General features: G+C 44.1%; 1 protein-coding gene across 3 annotated transcripts in view; it reads right to left on the bottom strand.

The window, feature by feature from the left end:
- ECT2 (epithelial cell transforming 2) overlaps positions 1-13255 on the bottom strand; it is a 43180-nt gene that overhangs the window by 13920 nt on the left and 16005 nt on the right. For all 3 annotated transcript variants that reach the window (XM_063441046.1, XM_063441047.1, XM_063441045.1), the window contains 8 exons: positions 12840-12976; positions 12526-12645; positions 12326-12394; positions 10613-10723; positions 9260-9356; positions 9063-9144; positions 7925-8003; positions 6500-6619 (listed from right to left, as the gene is read on the bottom strand). In XM_063441046.1, the coding sequence (XP_063297116.1) occupies positions 6500-6619; positions 7925-8003; positions 9063-9144; positions 9260-9356; positions 10613-10723; positions 12326-12394; positions 12526-12645; positions 12840-12976 (815 nt within the window). The remainder of the gene's footprint in view (positions 1-6499; positions 6620-7924; positions 8004-9062; positions 9145-9259; positions 9357-10612; positions 10724-12325; positions 12395-12525; positions 12646-12839; positions 12977-13255) is intronic.

Here is a 13255-nt window from a genome sequence, read left to right as displayed (position 1 = left end):
AGAGCAGCCTGCTACACTCTCTGGAGTAGGAGAGGTCTGCCCACTGGAAGCTGGTTCCTAGTCTTGGCTCCAGGGTGGGTGGACGACGGCGAGACCCCAGCCAAGATGCAACACTGGAAATGGAAAACTACGGTGCCGATGGGGTCTGGTGCGGTGCTTGTGGTACTCGGTAAGCACTAGGGAGCAGCGATTAGCAGAGGCACCCAGATGGGGCGCTAGGCGGTCCGCCACCCAGCTCATTAAAATAACTGATAAAATGTCAATATGCACTTTATCATAAATCCATAAAGTTAAAGGAACACTACAGGCACCCTGACCACTTTACCTCAATGAAGTGGTCTGGGTGCTATGTCCCAGTCTGCTTAAACATTGCAGTGTTTAAATGCCTCTAGTGCCTGTCCCTGACCGGTACTAGAGGAGATTCCTCTGAAATTGCCGCTTTGAGACCATTTAATAGAAATGGATGAATTCTGAGACAATCTGGTTGCTGCAACATGGTGTTTTGTTGAGAATGGGCACTAGTCTCAATTCTTGTCTAGAGGTAAGCATTGGATTGGCAGAGATCATCAATCTTGGTAATGTAAGCCAAGGAGGTGGGACAGCCTCACGGAGACAGGCACTGCAAGGGAATAAAGGTAAGAAAAATTACCTCCAACCTTCACATTGGGGCGGGAAGTGGAAGAGCACAGCATAAGCATGGCATAGCTTTATGACAAAGAGAATCCTGTGATCAAGGCGGTGGCCGTAACGTTGGGATATTTCTGTCTCCAGCCCAAGGTCAGTATATAGTTTATAATCTTTATGTGGATTAAAGGACCACTAGTCACACTTCATTGAGCTGAAGTGGTCTGGGTGCCAGGTCCCCCCAGGTTTTAACCCTGCAGCTGTAAACTGCTCTGTTTACATTTCAGGGTTAATCCAGCCTCTAGTGGCTGTCTTCCTGACAGCCACAAGAGGCGCTTCCCCGACGCTCAATGCGAAAATCACATTGATCACGCAGAACGTCCATAGGAAAGCATTGAGTAATGCTTTCCTATGGGTGGTTTAAATGCGCGTGCGGCTCTGGCCATGCATGCGCATACGGCTCCAGTCTGGAGCAGACGTCGAAGGGGGAGGAGAGGTCACCAGCGATGGATAAAGGTAAGTGGGTTTTAACCTCTTCAGCCCAGCTGGATAGAGGCCCTGAGGGTGGGGGGGACCTAAGGATTATATAGTGCCAGGAAAACAAGTTGGTTTTCCTGACACCGTAGTGGTCCTTTAAGGTGTGGATACTTTGCACTTTATCCTTATTGCACTTTTGATTGTATATTTATGACATGATATATTGTATCTAATTAAATAAATATTTTTGCATGAAATGGTGTGCTGAAGGTTTTTTCTATTTGTAAGTATAATCTTGATATGGTAACAAGGATTCTAACACTCTTGCACCCAGCTTTAAATTGTGCATGTTTATAACACAGGGCATTACCTACTGGAGTTGAGCGCTTACTATATTTCTTAAATGTATACACAATTGCAAAAACAAGCATTAGTGAATAACTAATAAACATAAACATGCATAAACAATAAAACAAAACATTAATTAACTGCTTATTTAACCCCTTACGGACCAAACTTCTGGAATAAAAGGGAATCATGACATGTCACACGTCATGTGTCCTTAAGGGTTTAAAAAAAGTTTAAAAATGATGTTATGAACAGCATACAAACATATCTAGAAAGATGTATTACCTTTATTACATTGTATAAAAAAAAATATATATATATATAAATATATATAAATATATATTGTATTTCTACACATTTAAAAAAAAAATATTTTATTCAATCCCCCAACCTGGCCTTCTATCACCACTTCCGCAACAATATTTTAATAGTATGGGAGGGGGATATGGAAGATATTGGGAACTGTGTCTCATGGTTATATAATAGTTTTGGGCTGTCCTTCAGTTGGTACTGTGAACTTTATTTTTTGGTTTATTTTTGAGAGGAGAGAAAATTGAAGGGTAGTCACCAATACTTATAAGAAGCATGCTGATGTCAAAGGTTCTCTCTATTTTAATAGTTCCCACAAGTGTGTTAGCATTATTCCATTTGGTCCGTTTTTATGCTTGAGGAAAAACTGTAAATTTCGATATTTTGATAAAATAGCTTTCGTTCTCATCGCCTGGTTAATATAGAAAGAAAATCCAGTTATAGTAATATAGAAAGCACACTTCAAATCTAGGAATATCGATAGGATGTCCATATTGGGGCAGACTCAACTCCAGTGAGCCCAGTGCATAATGCACTAGAAGGGGGTCGTAGGTGGTTTTAAACTTCATTATACAGATTGCTTTCACAGCCTTGTCTAAAAACGTAAAATTTGAAAAGTAATAGGGAACACAAGTTAAATGAAGGATGTGTACCTACAAAGTGTGTTTGGTTGCAGAGTCCTAGGAAGAGAGAAATGTGCAGCAATACTAGACACACTGACTTAGGCAGAGTATGGAGAAATACAGCAGATTCAGTCAGATTTGTATATTAACCAAGAACAGAAAATTGAAAAGCTAGTAAAGATGTATGGGCCTTCCAGTTCAGAGGCTTCTTGGGTTACAATTCAACACCCTTGGTCTAGATTGTATAATACTTAAACGAATATGCATTGACATAAGACAATGTTAATTAAAGGAACACTATAGCGTTAGGAATACATTTGTATTACTAACGCTATTGTGCCCTGGTCATCTTTAGGTGACAAGGCCCACACTGCCAGGGTTTAACATTAAAAGGTTACTTACCATATTTCTCGCTCCATAAGACGAGGGGAAGGGGAGGGGAGGGGGAACACTACGGGACGAGGGGAAGGGGAGGGGAGGGGGAACACTACGGGACGAGGGGAAGGGGAGGGGAGGGGGAACACTACGGGACGAGGGGAAGGGGAGGGGAGGGGGAACACTACGGGACGAGGGGAAGGGGAGGGGAGGGGGAACACTACGGGACGAGGGGAAGGGGAGGGGAGGGGGAACACTACGGGACGAGGGGAAGGGGAGGGGAGGGGGAACACTACGGGACGAGGGGAAGGGGAGGGGAGGGGGAACACTACGGGACGAGGGGAAGGGGAGGGGAGGGGGAACACTACGGGACGAGGGGAAGGGGAGGGGAGGGGGAACACTACGGGACGAGGGGAAGGGGAGGGGAGGGGGAACACTACGGGACGAGGGGAAGGGGAGGGGAGGGGGAACACTACGGGACGAGGGGAAGGGGAGGGGAGGGGGAACACTACGGGACGAGGGGAAGGGGAGGGGAGGGGGAACACTACGGGACGAGGGGAAGGGGAGGGGAGGGGGAACACTACGGGACGAGGGGAAGGGGAGGGGAGGGGGAACACTACGGAACGAGGGGAAGGGGAGGGGGAACACTACGGGACGAGGGGAAGGGGAAGGGGAACACTACGGAACGAGGGGAAGGGGAAGGGGAACACTACGGAACGAGGGGAAGGGGAGGGGGAACACTACGGGACGAGGGGAAGGGGAGGGGGAACACTACGGGACGAGGGGAAGGGGAGGGGGAACACTACGGGACGAGGGGAAGGGGAGGGGGAACACTACGGGACGAGGGGGAGGGGGAGGGGGAACACTACGGGACGAGGGGGAGGGGGAACACTACGGGACGAGGGGGAGGGGGAACACTACGGGACGAGGGGGAGGGGGAACACTACGGGACGAGGGGGAGGGGGAACACTACGGGACGAGGGGGAGGGGGAACACTACGGGACGAGGGGGAGGGGGAACACTACGGGACGAGGGGGAGGGGGAACACTACGGGACGAGGGGGAGGGGGAACACTACGGGACGAGGGGGAGGGGGAACACTACGGGACGAGGGGGAGGGGGAACACTACCGGGACGAGGGGGAGGGGGAACACTACCGGGACGAGGGGGAGGGGGAACACTACCGGGACGAGGGGGAGGGGGAACACTACCGGGACGAGGGGGAGGGGGAACACTACCGGGACGAGGGGGAGGGGGAACACTACCGGGACGAGGGGGAGGGGGAACACTACCGGGACGAGGGGGAGGGGGAACACTACCGGGACGAGGGGGAGGGGGAACACTACCGGGACGAGGGGGAGGGGGAACACTACCGGGACGAGGGGGAGGGGGAACACTACCGGGACGAGGGGGAGGGGGAACACTACCGGGACGAGGGGGAGGGGGAACACTACCGGGACGAGGGGGAGGGGGAACACTACCGGGACGAGGGGGAGGGGGAACACTACCGGGACGAGGGGGAGGGGGAACACTACCGGGACGAGGGGGAGGGGGAACACTACCGGGACGAGGGGGAGGGGGAACACTACCGGGACGAGGGGGAGGGGGAACACTACCGGGACGAGGGGGAGGGGGAACACTACGGGACGAGGGGGAGGGGGAACACTACGGGACGAGGGGGAGGGGGAACACTACGGGACGAGGGGGAGGGGGAACACTACGGGACGAGGGGGAGGGGGAACACTACGGGACGAGGGGGAGGGGGAACACTACGGGACGAGGGGGAGGGGGAACACTACGGGACGAGGGGGAGGGGGAACACTACGGGACGAGGGGGAGGGGGAACACTACGGGACGAGGGGGAGGGGGAACACTACGGGACGAGGGGGAGGGGGAACACTACGGGACGAGGGGGAGGGGGAACACTACGGGACGAGGGGGAGGGGGAACACTACGGGACGAGGGGGAGGGGGAACACTACGGGACGAGGGGGAGGGGGAACACTACGGGACGAGGGGGAGGGGGAACACTACGGGACGAGGGGGAGGGGGAACACTACGGGACGAGGGGGAGGGGGAACACTACGGGACGAGGGGGAGGGGGAACACTACGGGACGAGGGGGAGGGGGAACACTACGGGACGAGGGGGAGGGGGAACACTACGGGACGAGGGGGAGGGGGAACACTACGGGACGAGGGGGAGGGGGAACACTACGGGACGAGGGGGAGGGGGAACACTACGGGACGAGGGGGAGGGGGAACACTACGGGACGAGGGGGAGGGGGAACACTACGGGACGAGGGGGAGGGGGAACACTACGGGACGAGGGGGAGGGGGAACACTACGGGACGAGGGGGAGGGGGAACACTACGGGACGAGGGGGAGGGGGAACACTACGGGACGAGGGGGAGGGGGAACACTACGGGACGAGGGGGAGGGGGAACACTACGGGACGAGGGGGAGGGGGAACACTACGGGACGAGGGGGAGGGGGAACACTACGGGACGAGGGGGAGGGGGAACACTACGGGACGAGGGGGAGGGGGAACACTACGGGACGAGGGGTCAAAGAACACTACGGGACGAGGGGTCAAAGAACACTACGGGACGAGGGGTCAAAGAACACTACGGGACGAGGGGTCAAAGAACACTACGGGACGAGGGGTCAAAGAACACTACGGGACGAGGGGTCAAAGAACACTACGGGACGAGGGGTCAAAGAACACTACGGGACGAGGGGTCAAAGAACACTACGGGACGAGGGGTCAAAGAACACTACGGGACAAGGGGAGGGGTCAAAGAACACTATGGGACAAGGGGAGGGGTCAAAGAACACTATGGGACAAGGGGAGGGGTTAAAAACACTATGGGACAAGGGGAGGGGGGTTAAAGAACACTATGGGACAAGGGGGGGATGTTAAGAAACACTATGGAACAGGGGAGGGGGGGATGTTTAGAAACTATGGGACAGGGGGGGGGATGTTTAGAAACACTATGGGACAGGGGGGGGGGATGTTTAGAAACACTATGGGACAGGGGAGGGGGGATGTTTAGAAACACTATGGGACAGGGGAGGGGGGATGTTTAGAAACACTATGGGACAGGGGAGGGGGGATGTTTAGAAACACTATGGGACAGGGGAGGGGGGATGTTTAGAAACACTATGGGACAGGGGAGGGGGGATGTTTAGAAACACTATGGGACAGGGGAGGGGGGATGTTTAGCAATACTATGGGACAATTTGTTCAGAGTTTTTTTCGGGGTTTCCTCTTCTAAAAACTAGGTGCATTTTATGGAGCGAAAAATACGGTACACCTTTTTTTCCCCACCTTCACCGGTCTCCTCTGTCGCTCCACCTATTTGGCTCAATCAGCAATTTGGCCCACAGGAAAGCATTGAGAGGCTAGTGCCTATGCTCCGCGAAAATGTCATGTCAATCAGATGGTATCCAGTTACCAGGTGACAGAGTTTTACACTACTATTCTAAAATACTGACAGCCGCCAGAGGCAGTTTAACAATGCATAGAAATGATGTTTTCAACTGAAGGGTTAAAATGGGGGGGGGGGGCGCAACACATTTTACTAACACAGTTTACTAAAGAATACCTTGAAGGTGAAACCAGGGAGATCAATCCAACTACATGCAATCTGATCTAGGTCAAGGACCTAGCTTGTTTTACATTTAAACTCATAGTAACCCACGATTGCCAAACATCTTCATATATTAAATTGAATAGAGCCTTACCTCAAGGCAGTCATTAAATAGGAAAAGCGTAACTTGTTCTCCGCGGTCACAAAGTTCATCACCAAGAGCAATGGTTTCCACTCTCTGTACCAGCATGCGATGAGAGGATAACAGATTTGCCTATAATATAGGTTAAATGGCAGCAGAATTCAATTGCATTTCCACAAATGAAAACGGATTAGATCTAGTAAATAGATAAGCAGAATGAATGTCTATACATAAAGTATACACATTCAACTACATAGTTTTTAGCAGCACTAGATATTTATCAAAATGTGCACTGCTTTTTTGTGTTTCAAATCAGTTTAAGGGAGATATATGGGAAAATAGTGAAGTAATATTTTAAGGTGAGCTGTGTTTAAAGGCATAAGCTCACATCTCTCCCATTTGTCCTTGGCTATCAGCTATCAAAAAAAATTAACAGGGGGTGTGGGGGGGGGGGGGGAGAGAGGAGGTGGGTGTAAAATTAGTCTAATAGCTATACTATTCTTTAAAGTGAGAACATGATCAGAAAACAATTGCATAAAACAGTTTAGAGAAAGAATGCAAATGCAGGTTAAGCTTATTTAACCAAAATATTTTATAAGTTTAGCTGAATTACCACTTAAATAGGTGTCAATATCTCAGTATAGAGGTGTCTATTTTTTTTAATAGTAATTTTCACTAAGGGTTTGAAAATGGTGAAGCTGATTTTAAAAAAAATAAACACATTTGGGAAAAATGCACAGAACATGTAACAGCAGACAACCAGCAGATATGGGCAATGTTCGTAATAGATTAAATGAAAAGTGTAAACATTTTAAATACACCAGAGTGACTACTATCTACAAATATATACTGATTATCCTAAATAAGTAACTATATACTTTATAAGTGACTCCTGTTTTACTGATCTCCCCCCGCCACCCCACAATGTGTCGACTGGGTCCGATGGACTCCCTGTTCGCTTGCTAAATAGCACAAATTAGCTTAGCTGCTCTGTAGTGGTCAAGGTAGAATCTAAGGCTCTCTTTCATTAGTTCAGTCTCATCTGATTTGCATTTAAAGCAGTTTGAGATTAGTAAATGAACACAGATAAGTCGTATTTTTGCAGGGTATATAGTGTCCATCTCCTACTAGTCTGCTGCCAGGTGTTTAACGCCCATACCATAGGTCACCAGGGATGGACCACTCCTGTCTCTGGCTCCTGGCAGATGAAGTGCCAGGAACTCAAGAGAACATGGTGGCAGCTGCAAGGGACAAGTTCATAGAAGTAAAATTCAGCTTCACTTGCACCAGTGGACACCAGGCAAAACAGTCACTGCAAAAATAGCTAAAACCCTAGAAGGTGACAGAGCCGCTTTACAACAATTAAACTACCATTTAGACTTGAAACAGTATCATATATGCAACAAGATATAGATGTGACCAATATGAAATACTTACTGGACAGCCATCCACCTCATAAACCACTTCAAAAATTTGCCTCTGTCCCTCCGTTTTCCTTTTATCTTCATTAATATGACTGTAGGTTAGAAATTATACATTCTAAATTGGCACATTTGACAATTTATCCTCTTTCATAACGGTAAAATAGTTGATCTCACTCCATAATAAAAAGAGAAAGAGCAGCAAAACAATAGATTGCAGTAAGAGCAAAATATTGCTCAAATAGAATAATTTATTTTTAATGCTTGCATAGATTAGACTACAATTTTATGTAATTTGTTCATTCTACAACTATTGCTTTACCTAAGAGTATTGAAAATGGTACGAGAGATATGTAGTATAGCAATTTAAGTGTACATGCAATTTAAATCCAGTATACAGGGAGAAAAACAACATTTCAGTGAGGCTATGATCGGCGGAATCATTTCATTTAGACAGGCAAGGATCTAATACACATACACACACACACACACACACACACTTTAAGTGACAAATTAGGCAACAAGTCCAACATGCAGTACAAAAGGCATTCTTTAAGCCACATACTTCACATAAAGCAGCTAGTCAAGTATACATCATATAGTTAAATATAGCAAACTTAAGGCAGCTCTGACTTTTTTTATTTTTAAATGAATGTTAGCATGTCCCAAATCCAACGTAAGTTGCACCTTTCTCTTTATGAATAAAAATTCTTTATTTCAAAGTTATTCAAAAGGACAAGTGTGGACTTGTCATGAAAGTGCTACACCGACAGAAGGCATTAATCTCACTAATATTTAAAAATAGTAGGAGAAGCCAATCCTTGTTTTCTATGTTAAACGACAAAATTGGCATTAGGAGGCCCTTCATATTGGGAAAAGAAAAAAAAATTACATTAAATAACAGGTAAGTGAGCAATGTGGCTCCTGGGGTCATAATTTGGAATATTTATTAATAATGCATAGTTCTCGTTTGAGAAGGCCAATATGCTTGACGACTGCTTCAAACAAAAATCATCTCACATGGACCTCGGATAAAAGAATGTAAGAATTCCTTAAGTGTTTCCATGTTTTGTATCTTAAAATGTGAATTTTTGTATCTTTTTATTTAAATAAAGTGTCTTCTATACATATGGTTACTTTAAATGGTTACTTACGTCATGACTTCTCTTAACGAGTCAATGGCTTTCTCCAGCATAATCTTATCTGGGTTATCATCGGATGTATGCTTTTTTAGGTCTACAAAAGTTATTAAAACAAAGTTAATCTTCCCTTGTACTATGCACCATTACATATTAGTTGTACAGATTTTTTTTTTACATTAATATAATATGACTGGAAAATGCTAAGTTACCAGTGAGAAGAAGAGCAACACTTGGCAACCTTTGAACAGGTCGAATTAATAGCTCGACTAAAGTTTGCCGTCCACATTCTTGCTTGGCCTGATTAATCTAAAAAGAAAAGAAAAACATATATAGATTCACACCGTCTAACATTTTAATTGTAAACCTAAATAAAATGTTAAAACTGAACAAAATATCAATTTCCAATTTTCCATAGGCGATATGCATATTATCCAACTAAGCAACCAAAATGTGGTAGCCACTTTACTCCGCAACTTGCAGCAGTCACATTGCCTAAAACACCACTAGTGCAAAATAAAATAAATAAATCTTAAAGCAACACTATAGGGTTAGGAACAAACATGTATTTTTACAGTGTTTAAAAAAAAAAAAAAAACACCATCTAGCCCCCTCCCCCATTATCTCCCGAAATATAGTCAAATCTAACTTTTATCCCAGTTTGCTGGTTAAAATTATTCACTTTGTTTATACATCCCTTATCATGCTTTCTCTAGCAGGTAATTAAGAGAGTAGAAGAATATCTAAGTTAAAAAAAAAAAAAAAAAACTGCAATAAGAGAAGCTATTCAAGAAGAAAAAAAAAAATGTAATATACCCTAATAGGCACTATTAATAAAGTCCCCCCATCAGTTTGCAGAATAAGTGGTATAATAAAGTTTTACTTACCTGACATCCAGCGTCAGACTAAGCTTCCGGCGCCGACTTCTGATGTCACGTGTTCAGGGTTAAACTAGCCCCCAGCACATAATTAAAAATAACTAAATACGAGGGGGTGGGGCCTGACACAAGATGTCCAGACGTGGTTTATCATAGCTCTGGCATTCTAAACCATGTATTGAGGCAAAATTGCTGCAGACCGACAGTCAGAATTGTGTTGCTCTGACAGGGTCTTTGTTCTGGCTCTGCGGCCTGGTGTGTCCGGTGACTGGAGAAGTGGCCGATCTCTAACCGGGTGAGTGCACCTCGTTGACGCCTCTGCGAGACAACATCCGGCTAAACATGCCTCGAAATCAGAACATGAGGGCACGGAAAGACAGGTCTGTGGCACTGGATACCCTTGGGATCAAGACACTAAGATCGGCTACCGAGCAAAATGGTGCCATGAGGGGACTCTTACATGGGCTGCAATATTGATAATGGACACAGCAAGTTTCTACGGGCATCGTTATTAACAGCCTGGAACAGGGGAGCTTGTGTCAGCATTAGTCACTCCAATAATAATAAAAAAGTTTTATTAAAACCATCGCTTTTGGTTCAAACTCGCCTATAAATAGTAGAGCATTAAAGCCCTTCACAATTAATAGCCAAAGGGCTACTTTATAACAAAATGTATCAATGGCATACCTTTAGAAAAGCATGAAATCTTGGCTTCTGTTTTTCACACTGTATGATGGTCTCCTTACTCATTTCAAAAAAGTTTACAAAAGGTGGGTATGTTTTCACCAGGTCTTTAGACTGAAAAGACAGATATTGTTTAAGAACAAACATGAGTATTTGTTACTTCTTTTAAATAAATAAAATAAAAAAGACTTCTGTTGGCAAAAACAAAATAACTATACTAGAGACTCACCAAATACCAGCACCTAACCTTTACGATCAAGGACTTCATATAAAAATGCCACATTTAAATTTAGCAAGTTCCCAAAGAATGTGTGATAAATTACCTGGGCTTTTAACCCATTAAGGACACATGGCATGTGTGATATGTCATGATTCCCTTTTATTCCAGAAGTTTGACCCTTAAGGGGTTAATGCACCAAGGATTTTCTTCCTGCTCATAGTTTTACATAGCTTTATCTAAAATTCTAGTTTCTTGGTTTTCAGATGAGGGATGGATTAGTGGACCCCCAAATAGTTTACTAGTGGAATTACAATTGTTACTAGTTCGATCTATGAAGTATACAATACATTATTGTATTAATATTTTGGAGACCACCAGTTCATATTCATAAATGTAATAACACTGACTGAAAAATACAAAGCTTTATTTGATGTTAAAGTGGAACGGTCACAGTAATTACAGTTAAAAAAATTATAATCTAGGCAGACATATACATACATACCTAAATAAAACTGTTTGTTTAGATGTACATGTTGCTTAAAAGGACACTATAGTCACCAGAACTACAGCTTATTGAATTTGTTCTGGTGAGTAGAATCATTACTTCAGGCTTGTTGCTTTTCAGAGAAAATGCAGTGTTTGCATTACAGCCTAGTGATAACTTCCCTGGCCACTCCTCAGATAGCTGTTAGAGATCCTTTCTGGGTCATGGCTGCCTAAAATGCATCCAAACAGTGCATGCAGACACTGACCTTTCCTCATAGAGATTCAATTCATCTCTATGAGGAGATACTGATTGGCCAGGGCTGTGTTTGAATCATGCTGGCTCTGCACCTGATCTGCCCCCTTGTCCGTGTCAGCCAATCCTATGGGGAAGCATTGTGATTGGATCAGGCCACCAATTCTGATGATATCAGAGGAAGTTCACAGGCAGAGGCAGCAGCTTCATACTTGAATACAAGTAAGATTTTACTATCTTTAGGGAGGCAAATGGGGCCAAGGGGGCTAGATAGTGGTTTTAACACTATGGGTTCAGGAATACATGTTTGTCAGTTTAAAGGAGCACTATTCAGTTTTTGAATGCAATAGTAGACATTTTAGAATTGCATCATAATATGCCACTAGAGAATATTTAGCCCTGGCACGTAGAGTTTCTCATTTGCCGAGTATGATACTACTTGAGCAGGCATTCATATTGTAAGCCCTGCATGTCCAACTTCTAAATGCATTAATTTCAATATACTTATATTTCAATCTAAATTTATCAAAGATATTCTATATTTATTTGTCCGTCTCCAAGTTACACAATATTTAAAAACCTATAGTAATTTAGAGCGAGACGCATTTTTGATGACGCCCATTGTATGGCTCTGTACATAATGAGCAGTCATCTACAGATCATCCTTGCATTAAAAACTGGCCTCTTAGTTTGTCTGTTCTTTTAGATTGGAGAAATATTGAAGAAAAAAAATAAATAAATAAGAAAAACTACTCACATAAGCAAGAATTACATCACCAATACTTTTGCTTTCTGTCCACTCCATCATTAGTTTTTCCAAGTCACTCTGAAAAAACATCAAATGTAATTAGCATCCCAATTCCCCCAATATGTTAAAAAAAAAAAAAAAAAAAAAAAAAAAAATTACCAAACAAAACATACAAATTGGAGGGGTGATAAGAGAAGAGGAGGAAGTACCTTCATTTTAGTGTGCACATCAAGAATATCTGGTATACTACCAAATATAGTCTTGATTTCTTCTTGAGCAAGGATTGGCCCTCCAACTTGCCCTTCTTTTTCTAATGGAACTTGAAAAAGCTGAAAATATATTGTAGAGTTAATAAGGTTCTTTTCTAGTGAAGATTGACTTTAATATATTAATCTCACAACAAAAATCAAAATTGATTAAAAAGTTCTTATTAATAGTTAGCAATAATATTTATGGCAAACACTTAAAATCTGACAGTTTTACACTACTGTATGACATTTATTTTTAATACTAAACATTTTACCTGTACTATTGTAGTGAGAATGTCAACATAATTGTTCTCAGTCTGATATAATTCCATAGCAACCTGCCACCTTGCTGACTGTTTTTGAGGAGCAGGGGTGTGAAACTTGGATAATTTTGCACCAGTCTTTGGAGTGTCTGAAAAGCAAGTTCTAAACGTTAAAATAAATGCTTTGACAATTACATTGGCATAATATCACTTTATAAAATGTTGTTTAAAAAAAAAAAAGTCTTCCATAAATATACAAACTCTTGTTACAAGTGAAATAAGAACCTTATTTGTGCCTCACTACAAAACATGAAGGGAGGTATGAAAGTTAACACATCTAAAGCAGTAACCCAATCTAATTTTCATGATTATTTACTTCACAAAAACACAATTATTTTAATTTGATATAATGGGGCTTCCTGCTTAAA

Source organism: Pelobates fuscus, chromosome 2, assembly GCF_036172605.1.
Source record: "Pelobates fuscus isolate aPelFus1 chromosome 2, aPelFus1.pri, whole genome shotgun sequence".
Taxonomy (NCBI): Eukaryota; Metazoa; Chordata; class Amphibia; order Anura; family Pelobatidae; genus Pelobates; species Pelobates fuscus.
The sequence above is the reverse complement of the archived record's forward strand: the minus strand, read 5'-3'. Positions and strand labels throughout refer to the sequence as shown.